At 41.8% G+C, this 13,637-nt stretch overlaps 1 protein-coding gene across 1 annotated transcript in view; it reads left to right on the plus strand.

Moving 5' to 3' along the window:
• LOC311044587 (transmembrane protein 132C) overlaps positions 1-13,637 on the plus strand; it is a gene marked incomplete at its 5' end in the record, with an annotated part of 208,263 nt that overhangs the window by 49,256 nt on the left and 145,370 nt on the right. Inside the window, one exon of the mRNA XM_084056282.1 lies at positions 2,736-3,624. Within this exon, the coding sequence (XP_083912408.1) occupies positions 2,736-3,624 (889 nt within the window). The remainder of the gene's footprint in view (positions 1-2,735; positions 3,625-13,637) is intronic.

Here is a 13,637-nt window from a genome sequence, read left to right on the forward strand (position 1 = left end):
ATGGTTATAGCAAAAATAAATCTAAAATGACACAGTATGCATTCCCGGATTGAATGGGTTAAAATACTTGATGATGTGATGTTTTTGCAACTGAAATAATAAGACGTTAGTTTTTCCATTTACGCTTCCATTTCCTCCACTCCGCAAGAAATAATAACGGATGCTCATATCATGATGCTCAGATTTTCTTTTGTGATTTCATTTCCGCAAAAACACACAAAGCTGAAACAAGCTCTTTATATTCATCGAATGGTTTCCTCTAAAATCCTTTGTCTCTCTCAAAACAGGCTTCTTTCAATTGAGAGTCACCAAACTGCTCACAAACAGATTAAAACGCTTCCGATAAATGTGTTCTTATTCAGAAGCCTTACCCATGCTTGTAATTGTAATTAAGAACAGACTCATTCTTTTGGTCTTGGACTGTTTTTTTTCAGCGCCCTCCTACAACATTTTCTCAGAAGTCTTGGGTGGCCTTGTTGAAATTAAACTAAACCACCCAACCTTGTAGTATTAGATTAAGTCTATAATAGTTTTCCTTTGCGCACGTACTGAATAGCCAATCTTTCGGTCAATAAACGTACTGTATAAAGGAAATTGTATCCCCTTAAATTGTTATAGTTTCAAGTTTCATTGTCACCGATGGTTGATTTAAATAACCCCTTGCTGGTAGGCTGTGTAAATTATGAGTCGATTTCCTTAAACAAATGGAGCATCACACAGCTGGTACCAAGGGAAAAACTGTGTGTGTGTGTGTGTGTGTGAGATAAGCAGATGAAGGGAGATGTAAAGACAAACACATCTCATTGATTGTATGAGATAGAGTAGACGTCTAAGCTGGCCACTTTGATTGCGGTGGCAGGCCTGCCCACTGTGCCAAGGGATGGCAGTGGAAACTCAGGGATGGGAGTGGAAATTCAGGGATGGGAGTGGAAACTCAGGGATGGGAGTGGAAATTCAGGGATGGGAGTGGAAATTCAAGGATCGGAGTTGATTCAATTACCACCCGGAGACCATGATGATGACTGCTTCCTGATGGTTCTCTCTTGCTTCACTCTTGCTGGACCCCCAAGCTTTCCTACGACTACATCTACAGTAAAGCCTCTTGCGTACAAACAAACCAGAGCTCTGGCAAAACAAAAAAGGCATCGATCTGCTGTGTTGTGTTGTACGGCACTGTTGTCCCTGCTGTAAAGGCTTGGTCCTTGGTTGGAAATGTGTACTTCCAGGTGGATAACTGATGGTTTAACCACGTAAACCATACAGTATATACTTTCTCTGTTCGCGTATTTCTCCTGAATGTTAACCTATCATGACGCTAGGGTTCATGTGGTTCAAGTAAGACTGTTATTGTGCTGATTGGTCCAAGGCCACCTAAACAGAGTGGTGGTTGATGCCCTTCAGAGGTTCAGAGAGTCTGTCTGCCCGCCCGCCGGCTGTACCCCTAGCTGCCTCAGAGGAACAGCAGCGAGGTCAAGTGGGGCGCCATGAATTACAAATCCCCTGCTGATTTGTAAATTGTCAGGACATTGATTTACAAGGCCCAGCTAAGGATTGAAATCCTCTGGCAGCGTGAGGATGGGGGAGCGTGCAGAGGGAGTGTAATCACACAGCAGATTGCTCTTGAGGAGAAGGTCAAAGCTCGCTCTCTATGTGATTAAAACCTTTTTATATGTGTGTAGTGCAATTTCTTGGCCCATGGGGCCATAGGTGATACAAAAGGGACTGTCAGTCCTCACTGCCCCCTCCCAAGAATAGAGCCTGATTGCACCACAGGAGAAAGTTTATAATCACTTTTCCCAATTGTTTGGAGAGGAAGTTTTGTCCTAATTGCTTAATTATGATTGTTGCTTTTGAATTGACGATGACAACTAAAGCAGTTTTGTTTGCACCCTGCTATGATTGCCTGACAACTCATGCACGCAGCATATTTGCAAACATTCATTTGAAAATACATTTTTCATCAGCTAGCAATGCATGCCATCTATTCGATGTCTGTCAAGTGCCTTTAACCTCTTTTGGAACCATATCGACATGTGCATTACTCTTTAAAGTAGGTCATCCTGACATCAGGTCATTTAAGAGATTTCATAAAGAAAATGGGAGACAGCAGGTGACAATAAAAAAAAGGGAGACAGCAGGTGACAAATGCATTTATCAAAGGTTATGGGCCTGACTGAATTTATTGTTTTCTTAATGTAATTTATTCTCCAAAATGTTTTCAGGCACAGGTGAAATAAACAGAGCAAAAAAACATGCGGCAATGTTTCTTCACGAGTTGAAACATTCCAAAGCATAATCACTTTTCACTTATTAAGGAACAGTAATACAGTAACTTGGTTTGTATGTTGCATTCACTAATCTTCTCATTTCAGCATTTTACCACGGTCTGGAGTATTTGTGTATGCATTTACAATGTATTGTACATATGTCATGGGTTTAATTTAAGATTGACAGAGAGATTACAAAGGGATTAAAACAACTATACAAACAATTTAGCGTGACAATTGTGCTAAATATATGGCATGTCAGCTGTCATTATTTCATACTTAATCTGCTAGGGATGAACTAAGATGAGATGATTTGTGTTTTGCGTCGTTCTGTCACTCACTGCAGCCCTGCTAATTTTAACTGAAAGGACTGACAATTCACATAAAGGTTTATTGGCAGAGGAGGCTGCTGCCTATGTGCCCGTTGTGTGCTTGTCCTAACTCTGGCTCTTTTCTTCTGTCTTCTAGTAGCCGACTGTCGGATCTTAGAGGGCTTGCAGAGATATGCCTCCATCCCCACGTACCTACCCGTCAACTACCAGGTGTTCAACGCAGACTCTGCGTTCTTCCTGAAGGAGGCCAACCAGGAATTCATGAGGAACTCTAGTCTGCTGTCACGGACCGAACCCTTCTTCATCTACCAGGCCCGCAGCTTGCCCTCGGTCAACGCCAGCTATGGGCCTCTGTCCGTGGAGCAGCCCGTCCCTCTGGAGCTCTTGCAGAACCCTGGGACATTCCCCTCCTCCTCCATTTTCACATTCAACTGGAAGGTGCAGACCTTCATCATCAACAACAAGATCCACCTAGCCAAGCCCAAGGTGCAGGTGCTGTTCTACGTCGCAGGCAGGGACTGGGATGACTACAGCGCCATCGACAAGCTGCCGTGCGTGCGCATGTTCGCCTTCCACGAGACCCAGGAGGTGCGCGGCAACTGCCAGCTCAGAGGCGAGCTGGGAATTTGCGTGGCCGAGCTGGAGCCGCTGGCGGGCTGGTTCAGTCCGCCCAGCGTGGTGCCTGGGCGCCAGAGGATCCCAGAGGTGTCCGACGGCACCTCAGTGGAGCTCTACTACATGTTGCAGTCCACAGAAGCCGGGGAGTGCCACTCGGAGGAGGCCAGGAGGGACAACTTCATCCGCTCGGGCCAGGAGAGCCTGTTCGGTACCTCCACCACCACCCCGCTGAGGCGGATCGGCAACGTGAGGCTGTATCAGAACCCCGCTCCTCCCCCTCTAGCTGAGCACCGGCTGGATAGCAACTTCATGGTCATGGTGCCTGCTACACCCATGAGACAGAGGGACACAGTCTCTGCCTTCATCACCGTGTCAGCCTACTCTCCTGTGGAGATCTTTACTCTCAGGTAAGAGCACACTTCTTATTAAGCTATTTCTGTATCAACCAAGGTTGCGAGGTATACGCCTCTGTGTTGTCAGGAAGATAAACATACAGTAGGACAGTTCAGGTGCTGGTATAAATGTCTTAGTCTTTGAGAATGCTGTGGGTTCTGGCCTTTTCTGTCAGGCACCAAGGGTGGCAGTGGAGCGCTACAGATTGGTTTGTGTGTGGTTACTCTCTACTGTAGTATGAAATAAGTATGTAGTTAAGTTGCTGAAATACAAACCATAGTATTTTATTGACTTACAAATAACTTTTTTTGGGGGCTTTTATGCGTTTATTGATAGGACAGTAGACTGACAGGAAATGGGGAGAGAGATGAGGAGTGACACACAGTAAAGGTCATCGGGATCGGGATTCGAACCCGCGACATGCTGTCAGGCTGGCATTGCAGCCTAGGGTGCCCGGACCTAGCCTGGTAAACCCTCCCTCCGGAAATCTCATTTCCATTTGATTTCAGGAGAGAGTCTGGCCTGAACCGCCTTTCTGCAATAATCGCTGTGGGCTGGAATTGGGCGGGAGTAATACCGTTGACTGACAACCCCTTCAACCAATGATCGTTTTTCCCCTTCAGCCAATCAGCAGTTCATGTTGACGAGCTCCAGACTATGTGACGCAACGGGACTTTTGGGACGGCCATGCCGAAAATAGGTTGCCTTATTGGGATACATGCGTGTCACTCCCCGCCCCTGCCGGTTCTCTAAATTTATATTTTTAAATAGGCTCTGTCATGATTAATTGACCACATAAATGAAGTTAAACAACTAAATTCTATCCAAACGATATCTTAATAGTAAATTCCGTGCCTCAAAAAAGAAGTTTGAGACCGTTTTAAAACCCAAAATAAGAAGTCACGGCACTCGCAGAACAACAATGGCTGCCGTTCGGTTTTTTTCGGACCGCCACGCTGCGGCTCGGGCCGACATACAAAGAACTTAATTAGTTCAAGGTTCCAAGGTTTTTGTTGTCACATTCACATACTATACAGTTGGTAGCAGCACTATAGACGAATCCACAGAGCGCTGCGGTGTCAGACTCCTGCTGCGCTGTGCATTCTGACACTGCAGTTATGATTGCGCCGCTGTGAGCCAGGGGAGCGCTCTGTGGATTCGTCTATAGGCAGTGAAATGATTGTACTTCAAGCTTCTTGAAAAACAAGAACTGATCTTGTACAGATGTGCCACTTCAAAACTTCACATGTCCTGCCATCGCCAAGACAGTAAATTTTCAGGGGATTCCCAGGGAAATAAGAGGGACAAAGAAGGGCATTTAAAATGCTGAATTATTTTGATGATCACTGCTTTTATGATGCTAATTAATTTGAGCAACTGGTCAAATCACCTTTCGCCTCATAATGAGTCTGACACCTTCTTAAACACACATTCTTTTGTTCTGTATATGGATGTCTGTTGAAGGGAAAAACGGGGGTGTGTAGTGACAACTTCTTTTCAGGGGCAAAACAGTGCATTTTAAGGGCAGAAAAGGGAGGGAAAAAAATGCTTTTTCAGGGGACTTTCAGGGAAAGAACAGTAACGTGTGAAGTTTTGAAGTGGCACATCTGTATCTGTACTGTATGTGTACAGTTTGTGACTATGAACACCTTCAACCCTGAACCTTATCGTTTTCTGTGTACAGAGTACTTTGTTTGTAGGGTACTTTGTTTGTGTATGACTTCGAAGAAACTGGATTCTGATGTTATCGTTTTTGCCTGGCCTCTGCAATTAAAGTAGCTTCACACAGGTTAGCCAACCATTCTACAGGGAAAGCACATCTTTATCTATTGGAATAGGCTAAGTTCACTGAAGCTTCACATAGGTATTAATTAGACTCTGTGGATGAGTCTAAGTAATTTAGATAATTAACACACACTTAATTAAAATGCATGTCCATTAGTGTAAGTGGCTGAGTCTGATGTTAATAATGCTGGTTTAGAACACATTTTTTCTAACCATATTGTGTGATGAGGGGTCTGGACAGTTTGTCAACCCATTTAAATGAATAGAAGCCACATGCTGAATAGGTGTTTTTTTTAACTGTTTTGGAATGTAATGTACTCTATAGCCCGGACAAATACAGTATTTATAATCTGCCATGTCTGGACACAGGTAATATAATTTCTAAAAACACCCAAGAAGCATGGGTGTCAATTGTGCAATTGGGCAATCCCTGGTCAATATTAAATGTCAAAATGATGTTATAATGAATATTTAAATACATAAATAAACAACCAAGGTAATGAGTGTCACCCGTAAAGATGCTCAACTCGTTTTTAGGTGAGCGCCTTGGCGTTTTCAGCTGGGGAAAAGAAATGCATTAGGTGAAATTCATACCCCATTTAGGAAAACATAAATTTTGCTTTGCTTAGTCCCTGCTGTGCTGCTCATCCCAGAGGAGAGTACTGATTGCCGAGGAGCAATCCAGGCATTTGATTGTTCTTCATTCCATTTCATTGAACTCGACTATGATGGAAAAGTGTGTCTAACTGTACGACAAACTAATAGACATCACCCTGCTCAAAGCCCAGTGCAACACAGTGTTCCTTGAGCTTGAGCTGAAGGAAGATGAAAATGAGGACACAATCACCTTGACAGCTCTCACAGAATTGAACACATTGTTTGTGTGGCATTCTCCGAGGTGATGAAGTCATTTCAGATGGCTGCAGCAGTACCACTCTCTACTTTCATCACGAGAGGTCCACCATGAGTGATGACAGATTCATCTCATGCTAATGGCTGTGAAACTGTCAAATCTCAGACTGACATTGACTATTTGAAACCTTGTTGTTACCCATTGATGGGTTGATTGCCTGTGGTTAGATACTATGCATTCTAGTTCATGTTAAGGTAAGACATGACAAAAGACATTACTTTTTATGTGTACATTTTTTAATGTACACACATTGCCATAAAATGAAGTATGCTCACATTCAGACCTCTTCCAGGTTGATGTGTTGTGTTTTTTTTTAAGTATTAGTAGGCTCTGATATCCTACTATAATTCTAGTAACCTCTGTCTGTAGTGGTGAGTAGGTGAGTACGTGAGTACGTGAAGCTACCCGGTTCTCCTCAGTGGCTGGAGCAATTGCTCTGATTTTGCACACAGCCATTGACCATTACCATCTGAACGCAACTGTGAAGCCCGTTTTTCAATTTCATCAAATCTCAGCTTCTTAATAGCGTTTATGTGTCAAACAATGTCGCCATGGTTACGGGCCTGCCCAGCTATGGGACGAACTGCCTCCCGGGTTGCCAGATCATGTGCGCATATCCCCCCACGGATGCGCTGCGCCGACCGGGTATGGTCTAGTTATTAGTAATAGCCATAAGGCCGGAACGGCCTCATGGCTATTACTAATAATTATATTTTTGCTCCTGTGAGTTTGCTACTGTCTGTTGTCACGTGATCAAGACCTACTGTATCTGTCAGATTTTTTAGAATCCATTCCGAATGACTACAAGGGGCCTGTTTTGCACAAAATGCCTGCAAAAATCATGAGCATCCGATTGCCATGAAAATCTAAGTAGCCAGTAGCTACCCACCAATTTTGTCAAATTGGCCTCATGGTAGCACCTTAACCGCCCACTTCACATGGCCACTTTGGCCTGTAACATTAGGTCATACAAACAAAATCCATCTTTCCCTGCATTCCTTGGATCATGACACAACTCACACATATGCCCCTGCCATTAGTGCCAGACTAGGTCCTTTCACGTTTCCTTCAAAACACACTTTTTACTACTACTCCTACAAGTTCTGTCAAAACCTCACACAAATCGGTACATATTATCTCTGGAGTCATGTGATCATGATGTATTAGTCAGATTTAGCAGATTCCATTCCAATTGACCAATTGGACTTTAACTGTTTGTGTGGTATGGTTGAATAATATGGATGTAATCAGTCAAATGCATTAACACGTTAAGTGGGAAAGCATCTGTATCATTTTAAATTTGAGCTAAAAAGCATTGTTTTATACTTTGGCTATTAAAAAATAGCAGATGTACAAGGCCATAGCGTGTCACTTTGTGCCGTGCTACGAGCTTGTAGATCTGCTGTTTTTGAAAGAATCTTTATTTTTTTGCAAATCTTTCAGTATATATTATTTTAAAACGAAAATTTTTAACTCAAATCTTTGCTTCTGGGGTCCCTGGAACAAAATATTTTGAAATGGGGGTCGGCGGCCAAATACATACAATTTTGGGGGTCCATGACATGACGAAGTTTGATCACGACTGATATAGCAACATAGGTTTTTCAGAAAACTGTTTGTATTTAGAAGACATTTTTAGAGTCGGCTTCAGGTCTTAATGGGTTAAGCTGCTCGTCAAGACAGACGGCCCTTGTTATGTTTAATTTGTTTCAACTGAAACAGGCATGACAACTGGAAGAAGCCTGCTGGCCTCAATGATGAGTTGAAAAAGGTTTTCCGTAAAATCCCCACAGACTAAAATAACCTCTCTCTCCTTACACTCTGACTCATGCACTGTCCATGGTGCTGAATGGTGCATATCAGAGAGAAAGAAGGTCAGTTATTGATTTGTACTTTGTGTAGCCTACAGATTACAGAACTTATCATTGTAGAAGGGTGAGACTGCATATGAAAGCCTAAGGCATCGCCAGCCATTTATGCACACCTTTAGTGTTTTCAAATGTATAGGTTGTAAATGTATAATTGAGATATTAAAGTGAGTCATTTCAGTTCCAGCACAAGAATAAGCCCACTAACAAGCTTCCACCGTCAAATATAAAGCCAGCAACAATGGAAACTGGAAGTAACCCCTATTTTCCCAATTAAACAACTTTATTCTCAATACAGACCACATATTTTGCCAATTAAACAACTTTATTCTTGATACAGACCACATTAACTGCTGCAACACAGCATCTCTGGTCAAAGAAGCAACTAGAAGGGAAGAAGGGTTATATAATATATAACAATAAACTTTGTTACTGACTCTTTCAGACTCAATCACTTTTTTGTGTTCTAATTCGAAATGATGTCAATTTACAAAAATCTTGAATATTTTCTCATCAAAACAATATTCCCCTCACAAAATGTTGTCTACACAGCCTATAGTAGTGTATGTGGTCTGTATACAGAATGCAGAATTTCAGTTTGCTGAAAAGAATGACATTGACTGATGTCATAACTCAGGGCAAGGTTGATTACTACTGAAGTGAAGATGAAAATAATGGAAAATAAATACAAAAACTGGAGCAATTTCTTTTATTTATAAAAATGGCAATAAATCATTTGGAAAGGTTTTGTGAGTGGATTTCTTAACTTGGTGTTGTCCATACATGTGTTCTGTATATCTGGGATGCATTTATTAACAGCCTACACAACCCAGAGGAGAAAACCTTGTTAAAATGTTTCGGTCAAAAAATAAAGGCTGCATATAATTTATTTATGTTGGGGGGTTCTGACCTACTCATGAGACATGCTGTGACCTTAACACGTTGTTGTATTGTGATAAATATTGTATAGTATATCATATTGTGCAGCTGTAATGCATCTAATTCTACTATTATTCATTTTGGTATTATTTGAAATTATGGGTGTTCTTTTTTATTTTTCTTCCTCTCATTACACAGTAGGTTCTGAAATTTTGTATGTATGAGATGTGTGTTGAGCGAAATGTATCATGTGTAATGTTTAATTTGTTTGTTTTAAAGCTTTGCTATATTTCAAGGTCTAAATTCACATTTGAGTATACTAATGCATCAATACGTGTCTCATATGTTAGGTACGTAGTTATGAATATCAAGAAATATACAAGCAGAACCAGCAGCATAAGATTCCCGTTTTTTTTTTTAAAGTAGTGCCCAGACGTGGGAACGAAATTCATTTTCAAGGCACTTTTTCTTGGTTTACCAGACGGCCTATTTCTTAATATTTTCATTGCTTCTGGCATTCATAATTTACATTGATGACGGAAGAAGCTGACCTGTTTTCAGCTTGTTAGTGTGCTTACATTTGCGCTGCCAGCTGTTTTGGGCTAAGGTTTATTTTATCAAAGCACTCATTTGCCAGTGTTGTTAATTGAGATAATTTCAAATTAGCACTATACAAAAGCTATTGAGTCTAGTCCATTCAAAGCAATCAATTTACTATAGTTGTTTAGCAATAACAATCGAATTTGCCAAACGTATTTTCATCCTGTGGAACATTTAATTACCCACTGTTTGGCCTGGTGTGATAAGGCAATCACATTTTCTTTCCTCCTGAACTGAGAAACTCAAACTAATCTCTTTCATCAGTGAAATGAACAGGCCAGGCTGGCTACATTAACCAGTGCCTGTGGTGTTTTTATTTGGCAGTTGTGGTCATCTCAGGCCCTGGCTGGCCAGCTGAGAGCCACTGATATGGATGTGTGTGGTCCTAGGTGATAAGCCTGTCTCCATGTGTCCATCTGTTTGGATGCTTAACGCATTAAGACCGGGAAAGAACCCGTGTCATTTTGAGATTTCTTTGGCTATTCAAAAATAGCAGATATTCAAGCTCATAGCGCGGCACCGAGTGCCGCGCTATGAGCGTGTATATCTGCAATTTTGGGGGGAAATCGTGAAAGTTGGTGCAAATATTTAGTTAGTTTAAAACCAGCATTTTTAACTCAAATCTTTTCTTCTGGGGATTCTACATCTTCTGAATCCTAACCACTGAATATATCAGTAGTTCTCAAACTTTTTTCACGTCAAGGACTCCCAAAATTATATGTATTTGTCCGCCGACCCCCCACCAACATCTCAAAATATGTTGTTCCAGGGACCCCCCAGAAGCAAAGATTTGAGTTACCAATGTTCGCTTTAAAAATATATATATATTTAAAGATTTGCACAAATGTTCACGATTTTTCAAAAATATCAGATCTACAAGCTCATAGTGCGGCACTCGGTGCCGTGCTATGAGCTTGTATATCTGCTATTTTTGAATAGCAGATATACAAGCACTTGGTGCCGCGCTATGAGCTTGTAGATCTGCTATTTTTGAATAGCCCAAAGAAATAGAAAAATGACACGGATGCGTTCCCGGTCTCAATGGGTTAATCACCCAGCCATGAATACTCTGATCTCTATATTCACAATGGCATTATCATTTGTGTACTGCAGCCCGCCAGGGTTTTGGACGTTATTGTCTGTACACCTGCTGTATGAATACAGGATTTGTTTATCAAAACTAGTTAACCATCACCGCTGGCCTTTTATTTTAGTATTGTGTATTTCATTCTTCTTCAGTCTGCACACTAACATTGTGTGCCAAAAACGGTCCGGACCGTTTTTGAAAAGCCATGCGTGGAGTGCCATAAACGGTCCGGACCGTTTGTAGCCAATTTTTTATATATTTTTTCCACACGGGGCGCCCTAATGCGGATCCATGACAAAAAACCTACCTCTCGTCCTCTCCCATTATGACTCCTGAGAAAAAGCATATCTCCATTTCTTTTTAACATGGTAGAAACAAGCTGTTTTCGATGGGCGATCACTCTGCAATGGCGGATCGCGTTAGAAATATTATTGTTCCAGGCGATAGACGGGACCCTCCACCATCGTGCACGTACCCTTTGTTTACATCCGCATCCTTGTTGTGGCTTCTACAGCACGCAATATATCAGCGTACATGGTAAGAAGCGCCAGCACTAGATGTACCCTGTTTTAATAAAACTCTGGTTCTTAATGTGTTAATGACAGTGCAGGGGCAGCAAAGGCCTCTATACTGGGTTTTGACATGTTTTCCCTTCATTCAACATGAACGTGGGTCACCACCACATGTATATGAACATTCTGATCATAGCTGCCTCTTTGATACAGAAGATCCGATTCCCCAGTCCGCCTCCCCAACTCAATTTTTACCTACCTCAAAACCATTATCCTCAAAGGCTTTTGATGTGACACATTTCCTGCAATGAGAGCTAATTTGACATGTTATTAATAACCAGTCATCTAGCCAATTTCGTTTCTTTACTGATGCCCAGCATGTTACAGCTTGCTGGCATCATCATACTATAATTCTAGTAACCTCTGTAGTGGTGGTGAGTACGTGAGTGAAGACACCCGGTTCTCCTCACTGGCTGGACCAATTGCTCTGATTTTGCACACAGCCATTGACCATTACCATCTGAACGCAACTGTGAAGCCCGTTTTTCAATTTCATCAAATCTCAGCTTCTTATTAGCGTTTTTCTGTCAAACACTGTCGCCATGGTTACGGGCCTGCCCAGCTATGGGACGAACTGCCTCCCGGGTTGCCAGATCATGTGCGCATATCCCCCCACGGATGCGCTGCGCCGACGGGTATGGTCTAGTCCTACTATAATTCTAGTAACCTCTGTAGTGGTGGTGAGTACGTGAGTGAAGATACCCGGTTCTCCTCACTGGCTGGACCAATTGCTCTGATTTTGCACACAGCCATTGACCATTACCATCTGAACGCAACTGTGAAGCCCGTTTTTCAATTTCATCAAATCTCAGCTTCTTATTAGCGTTTTTGTGTCAAACACTGTCGCCATGGTTACGGGGCTGCCCAGCTATGGGACGAACTGCCTCCCGGGTTGCCAGATCATGTGCGCATATCCCCCAACGGATGCGCTGCGCCGACCGGGTATGGTCTAGTTATAGATAAATACTGTAGATAGGCGTGTATTTGATCCCAAGGGAAATTCAGGTGTCATAGCAGTACTGTAGGCCTACCGCAGAAGGCATGAAACACAGATACATAGGTAGAGAGGTAAAAATGAAGTTTATATATATATATATATATATATATATATATATATATATATATATATATAATATATACTTGGCGTGTGTAACAGATTACTCAAGGGTGTGCAGAGAGAGGCATTTCAGCCCATTTATATAAATAACCCGTTGATTGTTACATTATCTTATTATTGGGGCTTTTTTTGCCTTTATTGATAGATATAGTAGACCAGTAAGTAGACTGACAGTAAATGGGGAAACGCATCAAAGGTCGTCGGGATTAGGAGTCGAACCCGCGACACGATGTTTGGCGGCATTAGCAGCCAACATTCATCATTCCCGACTTGCATGGTGCCCGAGTAGGCCAGCACCGGTCTAGTATGTACAGTGGGTGACCATTGACTTTGTCGCTTTTCATAAGAGAATCACTTCACTCATTTGCCTCACCCGCTTTGCTGTAAATTTAAGTTCCAAATACTACCACAAGGTGCCGCTTTGGAGTCACTTTTTTTGTGACAGAGAGACAGACAGACAGACATGCATACAGACAGACAGACAGACAGACAGACAGACAGACAGATAGATGTCTTATATTAATAATAATAATAATAATAATAATAACTAGCAATAATTACGTGTGCTTAGAGCGTTTAAATTGGGTTTTCTGTTCAGCGTCGGGCAGTCAGGAACGCATCTCTGTCATTTTAGAAATGTTCAGACACACATTGGTTTCTGTCTGTCTGTCTGTCTGTCTGTCTGTCTGTCTGTCTGTCTGTCTGTCTGTCTCAAAAGTCCGTGGAGAGAGAGAGAGAGAGAGAGAGACAGACAGACAGACGTCTTACATGTTTTTTTTTCTCGCATCAATTTCTGTATAGTATCGTTGTACCTCTTTCCTCTGTAAATGAAATAGTCTAGTTAGTGTAGCGGTTAAAACTGATGTCGCGTGATTTTACGACCCGGGTTCGAATCCCACGCTATAAGCATGCTGATCTGCTATTTTTACTTTTACTTCTACTCCACTACATCTCAGAGGAAAATATTGTACTTTTACTCCACTACCATTATTTGAACGCTTTAGTTACTAGTTACTTTGCAGATATAAATCATTACATTATAAAACATACATTATTTGCCCTATTTCACATAGTCTATTTGAAAATGGCCGATCTACAAGCTCACAACGCATTGCGACGCATTGTGAGCTTGTAGATCAGCTATTTTCAAATATTTCAGTACTTTAAGTATATTTGCCAATACTTTTGTACTTTTACTTTGATTGA

Source organism: Gymnoscopelus microlampas, assembly GCF_963454915.1.
Source record: "Gymnoscopelus microlampas genome assembly, chromosome: 4".
NCBI lineage: Eukaryota > Metazoa > Chordata > Actinopteri > Myctophiformes > Myctophidae > Gymnoscopelus > Gymnoscopelus microlampas.